At 39.7% G+C, this 22,349-nt stretch overlaps 1 protein-coding gene across 1 annotated transcript in view; it reads left to right on the top strand.

Moving 5' to 3' along the window:
- SCRN1 (secernin 1) overlaps positions 1-21,686 on the top strand; it is a 30,293-nt gene extending 8,607 nt beyond the window's left edge. The window contains exons 2-8 of the mRNA XM_010585867.1: positions 3,353-3,534; positions 10,051-10,253; positions 14,987-15,181; positions 16,821-16,986; positions 18,905-19,085; positions 20,981-21,140; positions 21,374-21,686. Of these exons, the coding sequence (XP_010584169.1) occupies positions 3,353-3,534; positions 10,051-10,253; positions 14,987-15,181; positions 16,821-16,986; positions 18,905-19,085; positions 20,981-21,139 (1,086 nt within the window). The 3' untranslated portion in view covers position 21,140; positions 21,374-21,686. The remainder of the gene's footprint in view (positions 1-3,352; positions 3,535-10,050; positions 10,254-14,986; positions 15,182-16,820; positions 16,987-18,904; positions 19,086-20,980; positions 21,141-21,373) is intronic.
- Positions 21,687-22,349: the final 663 nt, after the last annotated feature.

The following is a 22,349-nucleotide window of genomic DNA, read 5'->3' as shown; positions in this document are numbered from 1 at the left end:
GTGGAATAGGTAGCAGTGGTTTGGTGTGCTGCAAATCCAGTGATTGGGTTTAGTTGACCTACCTTTAAAATGGATGTGTCTTGGCTACAGGTGGATAGCCCAGTTCCTCTGTTTCCTGCATGAAGGTATTCTTTTATCTGGAACAGTGTTTTCTGATGTTATTTTAAGGGTGGGGGGTGGAGTTATGAAGAGTGGGAGGTTTACATTAAAAATTAATAATCTATTGTCACAACTGGACCCTAGTTTTTTGAGCAGCTCATACCTATTATTAACAAATATGAGCCAAATGCCTCCCTTAATGCATCAGTCCTATTGAGTGCCTACTTTTCTGCTTACTGGAGTAAATAATTCTAATGAGAAGGTAAAATCTCATCAAGGTTTTTTCAGTGTCAATAACCATGGCAAAGGACTGTTGAACAAGAATTGAGTCAATGGTAGTTTTACAAGGCCTGTCAGCTACTATCAGATTGGAATGATTTTCTGTTATTTAGGTCTTCGAAGGCAATTTATATAAATAAAGCTTGAACATTGTCTATGTACATAAGTTATTCTATGGAAGCTGAAAATAACAACATGAAAATATGGTCCATGTTCACTTGCCATTCTGTTAGGGAATGTAAAGAAGCAATATAGAAGGCGACAGCTGTATTCTGAGGTGTGCAGAGACACCTCTGAATGTTTTCTGGCCTCTGATTACATAGTTACAAAGCACAAAAGCACTTTTTTCAGAATGCTCTGCATCCTTCAAGTAGGAGCAAACAATTTTCTCTTTCCCCTTTCTCGACTGCTACCATTGACAATAAAATCTTTATAATGAATAGCAGCTTTGGAAATGCTTGATTTTGGGATGAGGCTTCAAGTAATAAGCATTTGGTAGCAAGGATAGCCAGAATATGTTTTGCAGAGAAAAGACGTTCAGCATTTTTTTAGCCTATTGCTTTTCAGAGTGTTTTCATCGTTTTTCCTTCTAGAAAATCAAAGTGTCAGTGTAAGCAAGCTTGTATAATAGGGCTATTCAGCCCGAGAATGCTGTGCAAGTGGGGGTTTATGGAGTGCTGAAGTCTCCTCCACACTGCATCTAGCTTTTTGCTTTCTGCTGCAGAGTTGAGAAGGTTCATGTCCTGGATGGCTCTGCAGGATGGCTCCAGCTAGCTGACCACCTATGAGATGTAGGGAGCCAAGACTTGTGCTGTGCAGGGGTTGATGTCAGTCTGGCTGCAGACTTGTCTCCTGATAGCTGCTTGGGTCATGTCTTCACATGTAATGTGGGAAGGTGCTTGGCCCAACCCCTTTTCCTGCAGCTGCAGCTCCTCCTTTGCACATCCAGGAAATGCAGTTATTGTGTGTTCACTCACATGCATGCATTAAGTGCTTATCCAAACAGCACTGAGCTAAAGCTGTGAAAAAAATTCACACAGAATGTCAAAAATGAGATTTGCTTGCTGACAGGTCAAATGGAGAAGGGGGAGTCTTGATAAGAAATAGCAGCTCTGGCATGGTTTGTTTAGAAAATGAAACAAAGGGTGAACCGTATAAAGTGTTTCTATTACTCAGATCTTAGCTTTTGGCCGGTGCCAGATGTTGTTGCACTTCAGTAGATGAGGAATCTGCCTCTACAAAATTGTAGTGTATTACTATATAAGCAATTTGTTCAAACAGCTCAGTCAAATATTAGGGATTTTCTTCAACAAATACAGCAGATAGGTCCCTGCCAGGGTCTTATTGCCTAAGCAAAAAATAAAAATTAAGCACACAGCAGAAAGGAAAGAGGAAGCATGTCCCTACTCTATTTTTAATTCCTTAGAATGAAAAAGTTCCCCATACCTCCCCCTTTTTTTTAATCATGTATCTTGCATGAGAAATCATCCTCTTATTTCACCTATAATTTGCCTTGTTTTATAGAAAGATGGGAGTTTGACTTGCTTGCACACAATTTCTAATGAAGGTCGTAAGCTCATTTCTTGTGTTCTTCTTGCATGGTCAGAGTGAAGGGCTTTAAAAATGGTGTTTCTTATCAAAGATGGTCTGTTATATGTTTTAATTGCATGCTAGACTATTACTGTAAAAATCATTGCTCAAGACTGGAGGCTGAAGATGATCATGCTGTGTAATGCTTAGAGGGGGAAAGACAGGTTAGAAAAAAATAATAATCTAATCTGCTAATAATCTGGGACTGATTCCTTTGGCTTTAGGTTTTAATATAGACACAGCATGCGTTTTCATGGCAAACAACTTTCAGTCCACAAGTCCATTCTGCTCGTCCTGCTCACTTTGATATGTCTGACCAAACGTTCCTCCAGAAAAATGTTGCAGATTACTTCCTGCAAGGAAGATGTTATGACAGGAATGCTGGACACTGAGAACTGTCTCATAAATACCACAGACAGTTTCAGTTTCCTCAAAAGAAAAGTCTGTGGAGTTTGGTCCTTGAAGAACTTAATGTGACCTCAGTAGAAAAATGTAAAGCCTGTTCCTGTGGCTTGTACAAGCCAATGATCTAATGATGGATCAAGCTCTCTGCCATGCTGTCTGGGAAAACAGTGCTTGTTTTTAAGTCCTAGAGCAAGGGAAAAGTAAATATATTTGAAAGATAACATATAGTTTCTTTGTTCCTTGCAGTTTCAATGACTTCTCTGCAGCCTTCCTTTGTATTTTTGACTTGTCAGAATACATCCACAGACTTCTGATTACAGTAGACCATTTAAAATAGCAGAAACATCAGTTTTAAGCAAAAAACAATGCCTGTGTTTTATTTCCTGTGACTGTTTATCAAAGCATTCCACTGAATCTTTTCAAGTCTTGTGGGTTTTTTTGTTTTTGTTTTGTTTGTTTGTTTGTTTTTTAAATCTTTCTATGAGCAGTCTCAGTCCTGGGGGCAGCTGCAGGAGGGGCAGCAAGGGAGAGAGGGAAGCCTTCTAATGTACTTTGTTCAGTTACCATTGTTACACTATTACTTAATAAAGTACTGGAGATTGTGCTTAGCTGAAATGGTAGAATGGTTCGATGTTGTTACTATGTACAAACATGATCTGTGTTTCTTTACTGTAACAGTACAGTCTGTCTACTGCTGCTTTCCACTTATTCTAGCACTTGGGTACTGCTTGACTCTTTGAAGCCTGCAACTATCAAGAGAGATGCATTTTCCCAGACTTTTGCAATGTAAGGTTGTAAAGGTTAAAGCATGACAGTTAAAAGTTGTTTAAAAAAAATTCCCCGCTCATACACAAAACATGGACTTTTTTTAAATAACGTGCATCCTGTCTGTACATTGAAGTCTTGTGTTACTTCAGTCACATCATTAGATAAAGTGCATGCAATTGTTTTGCTTTTTCTCTTCCTGCTCTCTCTGCAGTGCACGTATATTGAGATTGAGCAGGTGCCGAAGACTCATGCTGTTGTGCTGAGCAGGCCCTCCTGGCTTTGGGGGGCAGAAATGGGAGCTAACGAGCATGGAGTCTGTGTAGCTAATGAAGCCATCGTGACCAGAGAACCAGCTTCTGAATCTGAAGCCTTGCTTGGAATGGATCTTGTCAGGTAGGTGGCTTGCTGAGCTGTGACCAGCCTTTCAAACAACAAAGGTTTAGATGATGATACCAGGTAACAGCTTTGTGGTGGTGGCATTAGGAGATTTTAAAACAATATAGGCAGGAGACCTATCTAGGCAGAGCTGCAGACACAGCTGAGTTAACACTTGGAATCTGGATTTGGCTACCAGGTATGTACCAGTCGAATGCGGGTTCACTAACCCTACCTTGTCTACCTACCCTACATTCTAGCAGTGGTTATTCTGACAGGATAAGAGAAATGATCACATTGTTAGTAAGGAACTGCTAACTAATTTGTAATGTCAGATTGCTGGTGTGTCCTGCATTCTCCCCTACTTTACAACATCCTACTCTGACCTAAAAAGCTTATCCTGGGCTTATAGCCAACTGTAGGCATAAACAAACTACTATGCCTCATTTCAGCCCATGCATTCCAATGCAAACCGTTGCCCTTATTTAAATGCTGGCAAACAAACTCCTGTAAGTCTGTTCATTGAAGGCTGTCTGCCTAAAAGGCTTGTGCTGCACTGTAAGTCTCAGCCTGCATGCTGATTTTGTAGTGAAGAGAATTTAAAGGAGTGTTGGGTGGGGGAAGAAAGCTGAAAATGAAAGAACAAGAGAAAATGGTGCAAACTTATTACAAAGAGAAAAGGAGCAAATGGACTCAATTTAGTTAAAGATGGAACAGGACAATAACTGCTTATTTAAGTGAATCAATGTTAGATCCAGTGGTCCTGCTGGAATTTGCCCTAGGATGCTTAATGAGCAGGCTGAACCAATTTCAGGGGGATTCTTATTTTTTAGTTGAGAACTTGTGAAAGATGGGACCGGTTCTGGATGACTGGAAAAGGTTAAAAGTTGTGGCTATACTTAATAGAGTTAAAGAGAGTTGTGGTTATAGACCAGCTTAACCTCAGTTCCTGAAGGGGAAAAAACCCACTTAAATATCAAGGAGTTGATAAATGTGCAATACTGTTAGTCAAGAAAAATCCTGTCAAACCATTCTACTTTACTCCTGTAATAAGTTAACAAATTTTATGGAGAGTGGATAGGAAATAGATACCTTGGCTTTTAAGATGGCATTAAAACCTTAGAAGGTATTCTCCTAAGCAAGCTGGGAAGCAGGAATTAGAAGAAATTGTTGTTAGGTGTATAGCTGCCTGAAAATGTAATTGTAAATGTTCTCTAATGATGTCTCTGCAGAAATACAGTATCTGGTTCCAGCTGCCATAATGAAGAGGAATACAAGCCAGTTGGATAGAATGCAGTGGAAATGGGAAATATGATCTGAGGTCTATAGACTCTGACCAATTAGAAAAATCATGAGGGATTTGGGGTTATGTTTCTCTTCTGGTGTTGTCTCTAAATACTGTATTACTGAAGGAATCTGTGGGGAAGCTATACCTAGGAGGACTAGTGAGTTTCATTGCATCAAGGGAGACTGAATAGACTCTAGGGCTCTTTTAAGAAAATGTAGGACAAGCTTTCGTCAAGAAAAGGGATATGTTAGGTGACTTTCCAAGCTCCACCTTTATTTTTTCCTTCCTACTACCATACTTTTGAAACTTTTAGAAACCATTGGTTTAGATGCAGAGTTCTGCTCATTTTTGTCACAGTTGTGGCAGTCTCAAAATACTGTTTAACATTCAAATATATATGTCATCCAGCAGCTCTAGATTTACACACTAGCAAATCAGGAGATACCAAAATAAGGAGAAACTGGCCATAAACTATGAGTGATCATCACCTGTAGATATTAGCCTCCCTCTCTTCCTTCTTTCTTATCTGTAGAAGAATTTGTCTGTAGCTTGAATGCAGAGAGTGCTTCAGGCAAGGAGAACTAGAGATGTGTTGCAGACTACCATCTGCCTCTTGTTCCAGCCAAAGTGATTCTTCCTCTTACTGTGAAGACTTGGCCAGTTGCATTAAGCTTATCTGTTTTGGATCACCTCATAGAATAAAGAGCCATCAAGTACGAAATCAGTCATACAGGCTGCAATGATGCAGCTGGCACCAGCTCTGCCTCTTTTTACCCATCTGCAGAACAGACTAATTCTATCACCCAGGATTTATTGGAATAAAAATAAATTGAGGCATTTTAAGCCAAATTAAGAAATGCACATCTCTGCTAGCCAAATTTTTCTCATACCTATGTATATGTTGGACTTCTGCATCAGTGTCAGATCTTAGCTGAAGGATGACACTCTGTGTGTGCTTGTATGACTAGCGGCTTGTAAAAGAAACTAAGAAGTTTATACTCTGAAACATGTTCTTCAGAGCAGGCATAAGACTTGTCAACCCAGGAACACCATCCAGGTAGTAGAATCAAATTTGGCTTGAATATTCAGGCTCCTCTAGAAGTTTGCTTCTACATTCTCTTAAAGTGATTATTCTTTTTCTGTAGGGGAGACTTCCTCTCTCTTTGAACTCATCTGGAATTGTCACTTTTCAGTTAGCATTTAAAATCCAGCCAACGTGGGCAAAGGCTGTAGGTGGGTGTTGTGAGAGCACATGGCATTCAACAGGCCAGAGGCATCTTTCAGCAGCATAGTATAATTACGAAGTCACCATGTTTTGTTGTTGAAATAGGAAATTGAAAATTTATCCTGCAACATCATAGACAAAGCTTTTTTTTTGTCACTAAAGATCATGATGGGCATCAGTAAAGATGTATTTCACAAAGTTTTTAGCTTGTTTAGTAACTGGCTGCTGGCTTGATGATTGAAAACTGTGTTACCTAGTATACTGCTGTATTGGAGGATTAAGACAGTGTTGTGGTTTAACCCCAGCCAGCAATTAAGCACCATGTACCTGCTCACTCACTCCCCCCCCACCCAGTGGGATGGGGGAGAAAATCGGGAAAAGAAGCAAAACTCGTGGGTTGAGATAGAACAGTTTAATAGAACAGAAAAGAAGAAACTAATAATGATAACACTAATAAAATGACAACAGTAGTAATAAAAGGATTGTAATGTACAAATGATGCGCAGTGCAATTGCTCACCACCCGCCGACCAACACCCAGCTAGTCCCTGAGCGGCGATTTCCCCACTCAGACTTCCCAGTTCCTAAACTAGGTGGGACGTCCCATGGTATGGAATACACTGTTGGCCAGTTTGGGTCAGGTGCCCTGGCTGTGTCCTGTGCCACCTTCTTGTGCCCTTCCAGCTTTCTCGCTGGCTGGGCATGAGAAGCTGAAAAATCCTTGACTATAGTCTAAACACTACTTAGCAACAACTGAAAACATCAGTGTTATCAACATTCTTCGCATACTGAACTCAAAACATAGCACTGTACCAGCTACTAGAAAGACAGTTAACTCTATCCCAGCTGAAACCAGGACAGACAGATATCTACAGATTTGTAGCTTGATAGTGTATCACAGCATGTCAGAACATATGAATGTTTCTTAAGAAATTATTAAAGTTTGTGCAATTTACTTGAAGGGTAGAAGTTGGTCCTACTCCATGCCGGCTTGTCCCCATCACAATTCGTCTAAATGGAGAACATGAACCTAGTCACAACAGACAGAAAGATTGAGAGAAAACAGGTTCCAGCACAAATTCTTAAGAAATGCTTCTTTTTTGTTCTAGGGATTTATTCAAAACCTGTTCTTTGAAAGCTGCACCAGTATTGCTGCATTGGTTAGCTTATCAGGATTTTCTTCAGATATTCTTCCTAGTGTGGCTGCAGTTTCGGAGTTTTTTGAGGCACAGTTGCCTCTATAAAGCACCTGTTTATGTAGGCAAGTACATTCATATGAAGAGATGGTGTACAGTTTCACTTATGCTGATACAGTTAGAGCAGGACAACACTATCATACAAAAGGTATATATGAAGAAACCTGTAAAATACACCCTTATTTTTGCATCGTCTTAATTTTTAATCCCTATGTGTTTGTATTATTTCTTTGTTCTTTTCATCACTGGTGCAATCGCTTTTTCAGAGCCACACAGAGATGCCAATCTTGGCAAGGAGTCAAGAATGCTCTTTAAAATGGTGTTAATTTGTTTACTAATTTCTTTCCTTAGAGACATAAAAACTGAATAAAGTAGAATGTCATCAACATGTATGTTAGATACTTCATTTGGAAAGTCTGCATCTGTAACTGATATGTGAAGTTGAAAAGCTTAAGATAATGTTGTTTCAACAAGGTCATAATATGCTGTGATAGCATATTGGAGGTACTGAGACAGTGGATTGTACTAAGTCTGAAATTTTCTTAGTGAATAATTCAAGCTCTCACCTGGGAGTGAAATTACTTAAAACTTTTTTTCCAGCTTGCCTTGAAGGGTACTCTGAAGTGTGTTAGTGGAAGGGTTATGCTGCAGTTACCCAGTGCACTGATGCCGAGATAACTGGCAAGACTTACAGTTTTGTGGAGATTAGCTGGGTGGTTGTTGTGTAGGGTGGGTTTTTTGTTTTCTTTGTTTTTTTGCTGTCCCTTGTGACTGACACATAGGAGCACCCAAACAAAAGCAGAGCCCAGGCCTTTGTTAAGTGGAAGTAAATGTAACATTGGAGCCATTTGCAAAAAAATTATGTAAAAAATGGTTCTTCAGCCTGAATCTCTGATGTACTTTTGACAGAGAAAGCTGAACTATAACCATCTCAGAAGGAAAATTTCAGGGAGACATTATTAAAAGTTTTAGTGTGATGTTACGTCTCTTTGGCTGGTTTTTATCTAATTATAAACCAATGCTTTCAGTCATAAACTGGGGAGAAGGGAACCAGATTATCACTGAATCTACTGATTTATATGGTCACTAGGGTAGTTGTCAGCCCATTCATTTACCTGTGGCAGTGACAGCTCTTGGAGTTGTTCTTAGGGAATAAATAAGATATGTTTTTGGACTAGCTTTTAAATTATATCTGTGGTATGTGTTAAGACTGGCATCTCTGTATTGCTCTGAAAAAGCAATTGTACCAGTAATGAAAAGAATGAAGGAATAACATAAATGCATAGGGACTAAAAATGGAGACAACAATACAAAACAAGTTTCAGCTAATAAGAAAAACAAGACAAGAGGGAAAGACTATAAATGCAAAATAAGATGGTGATGGGGGAGAAATTGTCACTGTAAGTTAGGACCTAAAATTCTAGTTGGCTCTCCTTTGTCACTAAGTGATAAATAGATGCTGCTGAAAGAGACAGAAACACTGCTTTCAATAACTCAACCTAAAATAAGGCTAATAGTGGCCAACTATTTAACAAAGCAGGCCTAGTGCAGAGATCAGGTTGAAAAATATTTAGATCAACAAATTTGTATTCAAGTTATCAGGACATGATTTGTGTACTGTGATTTTTAGGAAAGAGAGTAGTGTTTTCTTGTCATGTGATTTCCAGGGAAATGGAAAGGGCTAGCATAGTACTTAAAAAGGTGAATTTCTTGGAACTATTTGTCAGTCAAAATGGCTTTGTCCATAGAGCTATTAGAGAAAGATAAACACAGAGGAAAATACTAAGGTGACATAACCAATAAAGAGAAATTTTGGACTGATCCAGGTAACTCCCAAAGGTTGGAGGCATGGGTATACTTTTTTTGGGAAATACTGCATTTCTTCATTACCAGTAATTGCATTTTGGAAGCAGTGGAATCATCTGCAGGTCTGATTTGGACTCTTCTGGTTACTGCCTTTGTTGTTGACTTAGTTAGGGCTGTAAATTATCTCAAGGGATTATTTAATCCCATTTATTAAAGGCAGGATACGGTCATTCCCTATAGCTTTGTAAAACCTATTCTCATGCCTCAGTTTACTTTTCCCTAAAATACCCTTGCTTTGCTCAAACTTCCTTTAAAAATCATGTTCTTTTAGACATATGGTTACTCTTAGTTCAGACAAAAGCCGTATCTGGTGTTTAATTGTTAAACTTTTTTGGGGGGGAAGCCTCAGCAGGAACACTGAAGCATGACTGTGCACAAATGCTTCTGTCTACATCATGCAGTATGCATCAAAGGATAACATATATCTAGCTTCCATGGCCAATTAAATGTTGGAACATTGAGAAAGAGAGGTTGTAGAGAGATTGTAATACTGAGTACTCCTTCCCTTTTTTGATCTCTGGTAATATTAATTTGCAATTTCCCACTCTTCTGTACAGAAAAGCAAACTTGCATACAGCTGTTACTTTAAAAAGACCTTTGCAAATTGTCCTTCAAATTTATTCTGCCTGAGGGGAGGAGATAAATACAGCATTGCATGTTTAGAGTGCAGATGAGGCTATTGGCAGGTAATTGGACTCTTTTTTAAAAAAACTAAAAAACAGCTATGATAGGCTTTAGAATAAAGAGCCAGTGTAGACAATAAAGACTTGAAACAAATTAAATAATTTATATCTCATCCTGTAATTCTAGTAACCCATTAAAGCAAGAATTCTTACGCTAGGCATACCTGACACTTCGGTATTTTAAAACCAGATCAGTGCTGATGTTTAAGATGAATAACTTAAGGAGGCCTCACTGTTACACGTCTGTCTGAATCTCTGTTTTATCCTTTTCTTACAGACTTGGCCTAGAAAGAGGTGCAACAGCTAAAGAAGCATTGGATGTAATAGTTGCTTTGTTGGAAGAGTATGGACAAGGTGGAAATTATTATGAAGATGGGAGTTCATGCCATACTTTCCAAAGTGCATTTCTGATTGTGGACAGAAATGAAGCCTGGATACTGGAGACTTCTGGAAAGTACTGGGCAGCAGAAAAAATCACAGGTCAGTTTATGACTCACAGCTAAACCTCTTGTATTATAAATAGCTGTAAAGAATTGCCTTGGAAGAATTGGTCTTAAAGTCACTGAGTTTAAATAAGTGACTAATTTATGTAAGTGTTTGATTAAATCATTGATTTTAACCTTCTATATTTGTACTATTATTTTTTTAAATGTTGATTTGCGTTGGCTGATGTAACTTAGCATTTTCTCTGAAGCTGGACATTGTTACCTGTATACATAAGCTATGTAATAATCATCATGCTTAAATTTTTATCTTTGGTAAGTGTTGTATTTTTCCAGATTTATTGACTGTTTGGAATGTGTCAAGTGTCTTTCTAATGGCATTAATGCCCAAATTGTTACTCACAAATCTAAAACATTAAGAGGGAAGGCTAAGCATTGATAGCTTTGAGAAAAGGGCTTGTGTTAGGTGGTAAATTGAATGGGCTTATGCTGGTTGCTTTACTGTGATAGATATAATCCCCTCATATCCCCATTTCTTATTTGATACTGCAGAACAATACTTTTCTGCTCTTTAAACTTGTAGGTGGTTTCTTTTTCTGTATGTGTGAAGCCAGAGCTGCCAAACTAACTTCCAGATTTCATTGGCTTAGTGGCTGAACTTATTTAAAACTTTGCCAGCAAATATGTGCTGCCTTTATATAATACAATTGTCTAAGGCGTGTATTTAATTTATTCTCGGTTGTTGTTTTTAGTTTTGAAGGGATTTTTATTTTCAAAAGAGTAGAGCTTTTTAAAATTTACTCACATTTGAACAAATTAAAAATTCAGCTAATGTAAGAGGATTTTTATCATCCTCGCTTTGAGCTATGACAGATCCATTCAATTATCTTTTCATTTCCCCCTCACTGTGTGGTGGGTTGACCCTGGCTGGACGCCAGGTACCCACCAAAGCCGTTCTATCACTCCACCTCCTCAGCTGGACAGAGGAGAGAAAATATAACAAAGAGCTTGTGGGTCGAGATAAGGACAAGAGAGATCACTCACCAATTACCGTCATGGGCAAAACAGACTCAGCCTGGGAAAAATTAACTTAATTTATTACAAATCAACCAGAGTAGGGTAATGAGAAATAAACCCAAATCTCAGAACACCTTCCCTCCACCCCTCCCTTCTTCCTGGGCACAACTTCACTCCCAGATTCTCTACGAGCCCCCCCCAGCGGCACAGGGGGATGGAGAATGGGGTTTACGGTCAATTCATCACATGTTATTTTCTGCCGCTTCATCCTCCTCAGGGGCAGGACTCCTCACACTCTTCCTCTGCTCCAGCGTGGGGTCCCTCCCACGGGAGACAGTCCTCCATGAACTTCTCCAACGTGGGTTCTTCCCATGGGCTGCAGTTCTTCACAAACTGCTCCAGCATGGGTCCTTTCCACGGCGTGCAGTCCTTCAGGAGCACACTGCTCCAGCGTGTGTCCCCCACGGGGTCACAAGTCCTGCCAGAAAACCTGCTCCGTGGGCTCCTCTGCACAGATCCGCAGGTCCTGCCAGGAGCCTGCTCCAGCGCGGGGTTCCCACGGGGTCACAGCCTCCTTCGGGCACCCACCTGCTCCAGCGTGGGGTCCTCCACGGGCTGCAGGTGGATATCTGCTCCACCGTAGACCTCCCTGGACTGCAGGAGGACAGCCTGCCTCACCGTGGTCTTCCCCATGGGCTGCAGGGGAATCTCTGCTCTGGCGCCTGGAGCATCTCCTCCCCCTCCTTCACTGACCTTGGTGTCTGCAGGGTTGTTTCTCTTACAAGTTCTCACTCCTCTCTCCGGCTGCCATTTGCCGTCTGTCACAGCTTTTTTCCCTTCTTAAAAATGTTATCCCAGAGGCGTTACCACTATCACTGATTGGCTCAGCCTTGGCTGGCGGCGGGTCCGTCTTAGAGCCGGCTGGTATGGGCTCTCTCAAACACAGCGGAAGCTTCCAACAGCTTCTTACAGAAGCCACCCCTGTAATGCCCCCTGTTACCAAAACCTTGCCACACAAAGTCAATACACACTGAAAGGTAGACGATAGTAGATAGGGGGAGGAGGGAGGTTTAACTCTGTTAAAAATACCAAAGCAATGAAATAACACCAGGCTGTGTAATGTCTGATGGCCTGTTGTGAGTTCATGCCATCAAGTATGAATCAGCTTACCTTAGCAGCCATGACGTCTTCCCAAGCAAAGCTTGCGTTTTAAGGATACCTACAAGGTGGAGGAAGTCTTCTAGCACAAAACAGATACCAAACATTGAGGAGGGAAGACTGATAATGCTGTCCTGATAAAATCCAAATTCTGGAAAGCAGCTGGTTCCTGAGGTTCCTAGGGTTATGCAGCGACAGCCTGCTGCCTTCTGTTGACCTACCTGGCTGATACTTGAAGAACAGTGGTTTTTACTTAGCCGTTTTAGCTGCATCAGCAATACATAACCTTCATGTCCTTCTTCCCAGCAAATAAACTGTTGCCTTCATCTTCTGCTTGCAGCTTTTTGAAATGATACTGCAGGTCTGTTCTGATTTTTACCAGAGCATTTCTCTTCAGGAGGTCCCTGTGAGCCGCAGATAGAGTAGTTTCCATCTCCTGCAGCCTGCTGAGGCTGCCAGGAGGAAAGGCTGCTGGCTATGTAAGAACTCTGTATTTCATACTTTGTTCAGGTGGTTCTTTTTTGCAACCATAAGCGTGCCTCTTAAGCTTTCAAATGAATGCATAAATGCTGCTAAAACAGGGAAAATGTGTCATTCCCCAGTGTGAAGGCATTTATTTTCCTGACTCTGTCCTCAGAATTGTTCTGTTTCTAGTATTACTGCTGCAGTTCTGTAAAGCTTATAGTGAATGTTTATCAAGTGACTCTTTGACAGTAATTTAAGGATAAACACTGTAAAATCCTTCCTATTACTGTTCTTCAGTCTGAGTGGAAAAATTTATTTGCTTGATAAATTTTCATTTTTTGAGGGGCATCAAACCATGAAATACTATTTTATGTAAGTGTCCTGGTTTTGGCTGGGATAGAGTTAATTTTCTTCTTAGTAGCTGGTACAGTGTATTTTGGATTTAGCGTTGAGAATAATGTTGATAACATACTGATGTTTAGTTGTTGCTAAGTAGCACCTGTATACTTGTATACTTTCCTTAGTTAAGGATTTTTCAGTTTCCCGTGCTCTGCCAGCAAGCAGGTATAGAAGAAGCTGAGAGAGAGCAGGGCCAGGACAGCTGACCTGAGCTAGCCAGAAGGATATTCCATACTGTAGAATGTCATGCTCAGTGTATAAACTGGGGGGAATTGGCCGGGAGGCGTGGATCGGTGCTCAGGCATCAGTGAGCAATTGCATTGATTGCATTGTGCATCACTTGTCTTGCTGGTTATATGTGTTTGTTTTGGGTTTTTTTCTCTTTTTTTTTGTTTGCTATATTCCTTTTCATTACTACTATTATTATTATATTTTTTATTATTATTGTTAGTATTATATTTTATTTTACTTCAGTTATAAAATTGTTCTTATCTCAACCCACAAGTTTTACCTTTTTTTTCTAATTCTTCTCCCCATCCCACTGGGTGGGGAGGAGTGAGTGAGCAGCTTAGTCCTTAGTTGCTGGCTGAGGTTAAACCATGACAGCAAGTTACTAAATGTAATATTTAAAGAGCTCTTAAGGAGTGGCTTGCCTAGCTTGATATGAACACAAATATTCCTATCACTCAAGTCAAGAAAATTCCCTGAAAGGTATGCTGTTTGAAAGTGTGAATCAGAACAAACTGTCAGTGGCCTAGTATAAGTCAGAACTGAATGACAGTGGCTTTTTTACAGACTGATGCACAGAACTTCCTACTATAAGTTGTTACTCATTTAAATTGCATGCATGAGGCATTACAAAAGCAAGCTTACTTTTGTGGAAGGCAGTATTAATAACTTTCACAAATACTGCTTTAGTTTCTGTTTAAGAAAAAGTTTGTGCCAAATTCCAGAATCTGGTTTTATTTTAGTTTACAGATTTACTTTATCAGCTTTTTCCCTAGGCTTCCAACACATTTGCTTTATTCTCTCTGAGGAGTATCTGCAGCAGCCACTGTTAGTCATGCTGTAGGTATATGGATATAAGCACTGCAGTATTTTTGAGAAAAGCAAATTAAAAAACCCTTTAATATTCTTTGAAGATTACTTACACTTTCTTTTTATTTCATGCCATTTTAAAATTTAAGATTAAAAATGAAATTTAATTTAAGCCTATCTTGCTGCTTATAATAAAATTGTTTTGCAATTGGGAAGCTTAAAGCAATTGGTAAGCATTTAAAAACATTTTCAAATTAAATTTTCAGTTTTGAGGGGCAAAGAAGGGTCATTAAACTAAATGCAGCTTTGCTGAAATATATTTTGAAATCAAGTCAGACCTCAAGCCTTGTTGTAGCAGTGGAATGCACCATTGGAGAAAAGATTAGGCAGTTTAGCATTTGCAGACCACTGTTACTTCATGGTCAGAATGTACGAGGTATGGATTGTGAAACTGGTATTCTGACCAAATAGCACTATTAATCACAAGGCACTGTAAATACCTAAGTAGGGCACAGAGAATTGAGCTCTGCAGCCTGCAGTGACTGGTAATTCTGTGTATGTGTAGTTATGCAGTCATGCCAACTGTACATCCTAACCAATGGTTTGTTTCCTAATTGAAATTACATTGCCCTTCCAGCTTCTCCCACAAAAACTGTATTAATGCTCTCTCTTAATATGTGGCTCTTTCTACAGAGGGGGTGAAATGCATTTGCAATCAGCTTTCATTAACTACAAAAATTGATGCTGAGCATCCTGAACTAAGGAATTATGTGAGAAGTCAAGGCTGGTGGAATGGAGACTCAGACTTCAATTTTTCTGAAGTGTTCTCTCTTTCTGATGACCATTTAGCCTGCTGTTCTGGCAGGGAGAGCCTAGAAAAGCAAGGTGGTAAGTGTTAAACCATCTTTTCTGTGTGTGCAGCAGGAATTTTAGTCACTGCTGCCTCCTTTTAGGTATTCTGTCCAGAACTACACGTGACTAAGGAGAATACCTCTACATGTGAACCGTGTGGAAAGGAAGACCAGAACTGATGACAGCTCCTAAACTTGCCATAATTTAGGATGAAGCTCTTAATGTCCCGCTCAAGTTTAAGGTTTTAAAACAGGACTGCTATTATAAAATAACTTTCTTCACTGTTGTTCTGATGTGCATGATGTGCCACTACATTTGTGCTTTGGTATGATAATAGTGGCCCTACTTAATACTAAAATTATAGTATTAAATAAAATATGCCTCACATATGAACGTTTGAGCTCAATGGATTCTACGTATTGGAAGGTTTGCTTTTGGGGAAGGAATCAAGATCATAGCTGAAGGAAAAGCAATGTTAGCCAGTTGCAAACTGAAGTCCCTTTTTCATTGTCAACCAGAATGGACAATGTGCCAATTGCTTTCAGTCAAAGGAAGGGTTTCTTTCCAGACCAAAATTTATTAACGATGTAAGTTCTCTGCAGCTGGCCAAAATAGCTCTGAAATGACCAGCCTGCAGCAGTGCATGGCTGACGTGTATCTGCTCTTTCATGTGTGAAAAACAGTACAAATTATCTTTTTATAAAAAGCCCTTTACTACAGATGAGAATTTACTAGATTGTTAGCATTTTCACATGTTGGCAAATGTCAAGAAGAGTGTAGTGGTGAAATATTTGTTGCAATGCAGAGTTCCTGCTAAGGCTATAGAATTACATGGAGTGTGGTTTGTGTTTGAGAGGCAGATGCAGTAATTGTGAAGGACCATAGGTAAAACATCTTAATAAACCCAGATTATAGCACTAAAAAGTCTCAGGGCCCCACCAGCCGGATGGCTATGGCTGCAAATCTTGCAGACTGCTGGGTCATTCCATGTCTCCTGGTGTATTGAGGCACCTGTGCACAAAAGGGTGAAGTCAGTGCAGGATTTGAGAAGTTGCTGGGGAAGAAGCCCTACCTGCCAAAGGGGTAATGCAAGAAAATACGGAGGTGCCGTGGGGAGAAAGCTGTGATAAGACACAAGCAGGAGATAGAATGAGAACAGGGGATTCTTGCAGACAGTGGTTTGGAGAAAAATCTCAGTGTCTAGGTCTGCTGCTGTAACACCCTGTGAATGCGAGATGATGTTTCAAAATTTTGACTGAGCGCTAATGGAAATAGGTGAGAAGTGGGACATCAGGGCATTCCCATTCTGCCCGGGCTTGGGTAGAGGTAGCTTCTTAGAGGGAAATGGGTGTTTTATCTAAGTAGTCTGTTCACAGTGATTGCTAAAGCAATATTAAAGACATGATGGACTTTTTCCTGAAAAAGATCTTCTTAATGACATTTCTTGCTACCTAGCAATTGTAATGCCTAATTAATGCTTCTTACTGTTCTCTTTTACTAGCAAGGCAAGTTCATTCTGGTTTACATTGTTTAAGTAGAAACTATTAACTGGGATTTGTAACATGCCTATGTCGAGTGTCACTGGTCATATTAGGCCAAAGCCCACTCAGCCTAAAATCCTTACCTGGGGTCCAAGCCATTGAATGCTCAGGAATTTTTTTCTGCCTTCATATAGGTGACGTTTCTGCACAAGCTATGATTGATGTCCTGCGTGACAAGGATAGTGGTGTCTGTGTGGACTCTGAATCTTTCCTTACTACAGCTAGCATAGTGTCTGTTCTGCCTCAGGACCCTAGTTTTCCCTGTGTTCATTACTTCACTGGCACGCCAGACCCTTCAAGGTAAGCCACAGCATTGGGGTTTCCTGGGTGCAGAGCAGATGATGCCTTGAAAGATAGTAAACAAACCCTGCTACATGAATTGGAACATGCTTCAAGAGCATGTTCTAACCAGAAATGGAATCAGTAGTTGGTGTGCAATCTGACAGTCCTGTGTTACTGAACTGCATCTTGCTGCACTTCTAAAGGACACCACTGGGCTGAAAGGCCGGTTCTGGAACTTTGCCTAAATTCAGAGCTTCTAGACTAAAAGCAGTTTAGGGAGGACCCAGGAACTACTACTCCAGCGTATTTGCTTTCCACTGAGTTCTTGTTGAGATGATGAGGTTGTGGACCATTTTAGTCACTTCTCTTGAACAAGTGGGTGCAAAACTGAAACAAATAATGTGTCTAAATAGCAAAGAGGGGGTGTGTAGTACAGGTAGCCTTGTTTGACATCAAAATGTTAACAGAGCAAAACATCTGCAACTCCCAGGTATCGCAAGTATTTTTTTTTACTGGAGAGACAATTTCCAGTTGGTTTAAATGATGTCCTTTCTAGTTGAAAGCAGTAAGGGAACTCATGGGCCAGATCATCAAAGAACGAATGAATTATCTTGTGTTTTAAACAGAATCCACCTGGGATTCATAGATATTAAACTAAACAACTTGCAGCTATTCAGGAGATCTGCCACTTGCATTGAGGTAAAGAGGTTATGGGGAGAAGAAAATGGTGCCCTTGAACAGCTGACAGTCATTCCTACAAAAAGAGTGGTAGTAAGCATTAGGTTCTACCAAGGGTTACAGAAGTCCTCCATGCCAAAGGGACTTTCCACCCACCTTGCATTATGCAACTCAAACTTTCAGGGTTAAGTATGAAGTTTGAGCTTGCTTACCAAAATTTTTTTTTATTTGATGCAAATACATTGAGATAAAAAGGAGCAAGGCTTCAAATTGTTTTGGTGGGATTTCTATCCTTTTTGAAGGTGGAGAGTCTAGCTGTAAAAATACACTGTTTAGAGGCCTTTCTTGCTTTATTTTACACTCTAATGCATTAAAAAAGCATTATTTTAAGTGCAGCTAGTGAGTCACAAACTCTTAGTCAGCAAGGCTTCATGACAGTGATGAAAGGGGTAGTAGCAATGAACCTGCTGACTGTATGCAGGCAGTGGTTATTAATCATATTTTGCAGAAGTCTTGCACTTCTGGCAGCTTCTTTACGGCAGAATGCAGGTTGCTGTTTTGTTGTCTATCTAAAGGGAAGGCAGGCAGTTTCTCTATGCACTTGCAATACCTTCTCTCACATTCTCGGGAATTAAGATCCTGGATTGCTATGGTTTTGTTGTCTGTCCGTCTCTGAAGTTTAGATCCAAACTCAGCGCTGAAGTTGTTTGAGAAGTGTCACAATATTGGTAGCTATGTCTTTTTTCCCCGCCTTGACATAAAATTCTAAAGTGCTGCTGGGTATATGCCAAATCCTCTGATACTGAGCAAGGTATGTAATCTTCCCTGCTCCACACAAGTGCGTGTGATTTAATGGAAATTAAATCTGGGAGGAGAAGGAGAGATGGCAGTGTGAACAGAGGAGAAAAACTGATGTGAGGCTGAATGCTGAGATTTGTTTAAAAAAAACTTGGAGAGGAAAATACAGTGCTACTTTTCTAAAGAAGTGGCAGAACTGGCATGAAGGAGACCAAAGAAGCCTATACATAAAAAGGGGTAATAAAGTTTTACAGTAATTGAGACAAACCCAATTCTTTTAAAGCTCAGAGACTTATTTTGCTTGTGACCAGTACCAACTTTCTAACCTAGTCTGTGCCTAGTGTAGATGAATTACTTATGCTGTTCTGTACCTGTTGTTTTAAAATAGCCTGGTGAACATATCAATAACATATATAAAATCTCTCTTATTACTGCAAGCAGTAATTCTCATTTCTTTCAGGTCCGTATTTAAACCCTTTATTTTTGTTGATGATGTAAAATTAGTACCAAAAGTACAGTCTCCTTCTTTTGGCAATGATGATCCTGCTAAAAAGATACCTCGATTCCAGGAGAAACCTGATCGCAGGCATGAATTGTACAAGGCACATGAATGGGCCCAATCTCTCCTTGAGAATGATCAGGTAAGAGCTCTCGGACCTGGAATTAAAGAATTAAAGGTAGATTCCTGACTCCATCATTTACTTCGAAGTCATTCACTGAAAAACATTCTCTGAATATTCTTAGAATCCTTGCAAGTTTAGCTTGAATAATGATGCCCTCTGAAGGACAAACTATTCTGCGTAGGGTTGTGTGGGGTTTTTTTTTTGTTATCCTGAGTGTGTTGCTCTGTTCCCTTACTTTTACAAAGTGAAAAGTCAAACTGACAAGGTGATTATATTGTTCAGTCCCCATTGTGTATATGGTCTTTTAAAGTGATTACTGAACACTGGATGCTAGTGCAACATGGTATCAGAATTATATGACAGAATGATGGCAGGTATGTTGTAATTTAAATTACACGCTGGATTAAGAATGACATAGTTTGAGGTTTTTTTTTCCTGAAGCAATAATTTGCATGTGGCAGTTTTGCATGTCTCAATTTAATGCATTTCTGTTGATTTGTAAGAATTAACTGAAAATGCCATGTGAGAAGAAAGGATACTTTCCAGTGCCATACAACAGGTACCTGAGGGTTGAAAACCTTCCAGTGTAAAATCCTAAAGTGTTGAAAATCTCTTATGGGAATAAATTTCAGAAAAAATAAAGGCAGGAAGGGGATTATTCTGTACAGCTTTTCCAACTGATTGAGATAGAACTTTTGTTGTCATAGTGCAAGTAGTTCGATAACTGTTCTTTGGTATTTGCAATTACAGCTACAGCAGTAAACTGGATAACTGGTTATAAGGAAGTAAAACAGAGCGAGAGATCACCAGGGCATGCCAGTCATGCTGGTATTGATATTTCAGGCAATTTGTGGAAGACCTATATAGTCATGTTGAACTTCCACAGAGGACTTGCTTTTCTGCAATTTTCCTCTGTGCATATTTGCATAGGTCAGAGTCTTGCTAAGATCGTAACAGCATTCAGGCTTCTCTATTAGTCATTAAAGGAACCACGGTAACCTCTGCTAATACAAACACCATTTAAATGCAGTTTTGGCTAGATGTGGTTTTTAATCCCTTAGAATGGTTCAATTTAAAATCTGTGGCCTCTGTGGTAACATTGACTCAATGTGCAGCTAGCTCCCATAGCATTATGTGAGATGCTGATTTAGGAAAGACCTATAAAAACTGCCTACCTTGAGAGCCTAAACCATAGCTTAGGTGCTCTACTCTTTCTGCACAAAGGCTGGTATAAATCCTGGAAAGCTCAGAACCATCACTTATTCTAAATGCCTTATTTTCTGGAATTCAATTTTGAAAACTGCAAGCAAAACAAATAGTACTTCCCCATTTAAAAAAAAAAAGAAAAAGTAGACTTAAATAACATCTGGATAGAACAAAATGACACTTCTTCAGAAGTGACGTTCCTGCCCAGAAACACAAAGAGCAGCAAGTCAGAATGGCACACAAAGCCTGGGATCTGGAGTCTTGACCCTGTTACATTACACATCATTTCAGATCTAATCATCATCTTGCAGGTAATGATCTGAGGGATACACATGTACATACCATGATCTGTACAATCCTTGTGCTTCTAGTCTTCTCATATAGTTCTGTCTGTGGGTTTACAGGCTTAAGAAGTTGCTTTACCTCTTTATCATGTGTTCAAGCCTTATACCATTTTCCTCTATCCATCTTTCACTCCATCTTCCTTCTCTGTTTTAAACCTAGCCAACTCCTTCTTGGTTATTTTTCTTAATGCGTGAAGTGTCCAGCACGGTTCCTTTCAGCTTTTGACCATCAAAAAAACTTATTACAGAAATAGTTTGTACTTTAAAAATACTTGAAAAGATCTCCATAAGAGAAGAGAACAGTAAAATGCTTTAACGAGCCTGTTTGCTGGTTAATTGAGTTTGGTTGTTTCATGCCTTTAGGATAAAGGCCAGAAACTGATGAGGATTATGTTAGACCTTGAAAAACAAGGCTTAGAAGCAATGGAAGATATCCTTACTCGTACAGAGGTTCTGGATCCTGCTGAAGTAGTGGATCTTTTCTATGACTGTGTTGACACAGAACTAAAGTTCTTCAAATAAAGTAAGCAAACACTTTATAATTCTTTAAATACTGAGTTTCTGGTACCAGGTATCTTTTAGACTAAGCTAAGGGTGTTCAGAATTGGGTCCAAAGCCACCTTTCTACCTCAGTGCATCTGCTTGGTTCTTCTCCAAAGTCCCTTTTCCCTATGCTACATTGCAGGCAATTTTTTTTTTTTTTCCGATTTCGCCCTTGCTTGGAATGGATTTTAAACAAATTTTATCTCATTTCAGCTATGGTGGCTATTGTTACCCTTTTCACTGGAAGACTGCAAAGTTCTTCAAGCCTTGAAAGAAAGTCTTCACACTTGTGAATTTGCAGGAAAAACATTTCTAGAGGAAAAAAATGTTACTTGCTAGCTGTATCTGGTTAACAAATTGCTTTCCTTTGTCCAATCTCGTGGTGTTCCTGTTTGTGTATGTATATAGTGAAAGGAGAAAGTCACTGACTGGTCCAATTACTGTGTGCATGCTGGCTAACTTAGTACAGAATGTTTAAATATGTATGTTGGGCAACCAATTAAAGCAAAGATTAACTTCATCAGGCTAACTGCCATATTGTCATTGAAAGCAATCTGGTTTTTTCCTCTATTGCTCAGGACTAGGCTTGCAGCAAAGCTGACTTGCATTTTTCTCTTCTTGCTAATTCACACAAAGATGGTAGAGTTGAAATCCCAGTTTTGAGGGAGCAGGAAGGTAAGTCCTGGTTCTTGACCTTGCTGTACTGGCCTCATATGGGCATATCTGGTTACAGTAACTCAGCAGCTGATGTTATTCCTGTACAAACTATCAGAATTAGGTCTCCCAGGTTAAGTTTTGCCTTCACCTGCACCCAGCTTAGGGAAGCTTGTGTTTGTAATGCACCTGGCTGCTGCTCTAGTATTGAGTACTAAAATGCAGAGCCAGCCTGGATGCCTAAGACATCTATACATAACCTATTAGGCTCTTAAGATGCAATTAATAAGGTGTCATATTTATACAGAAGCTAAAAATCAGGAATTTTTCAAGGGAAGAGATGCTGGACATAGATCAATACCTGACTATCCTCCATCCTTCTGCCTCTGTACTGCTGAACAGTTCCTAGTAATCTCTGTGGTGAGCATACATGGCTGATGAATCCATTAAGTACCATTGAGTTACTGGTGGGTGTGGCAATCCAACTGGCTTAGAAATGGCTGTCTTATGCTTCCTTATATTAGAGTGCAGTTCT

This window comes from Haliaeetus leucocephalus, unplaced genomic scaffold, assembly GCF_000737465.1.
Source record: "Haliaeetus leucocephalus isolate CR32 unplaced genomic scaffold, Haliaeetus_leucocephalus-4.0 Scaffold135, whole genome shotgun sequence".
NCBI lineage: Eukaryota > Metazoa > Chordata > Aves > Accipitriformes > Accipitridae > Haliaeetus > Haliaeetus leucocephalus.
This window is presented reverse-complemented; position numbering and strand designations above follow the sequence as displayed.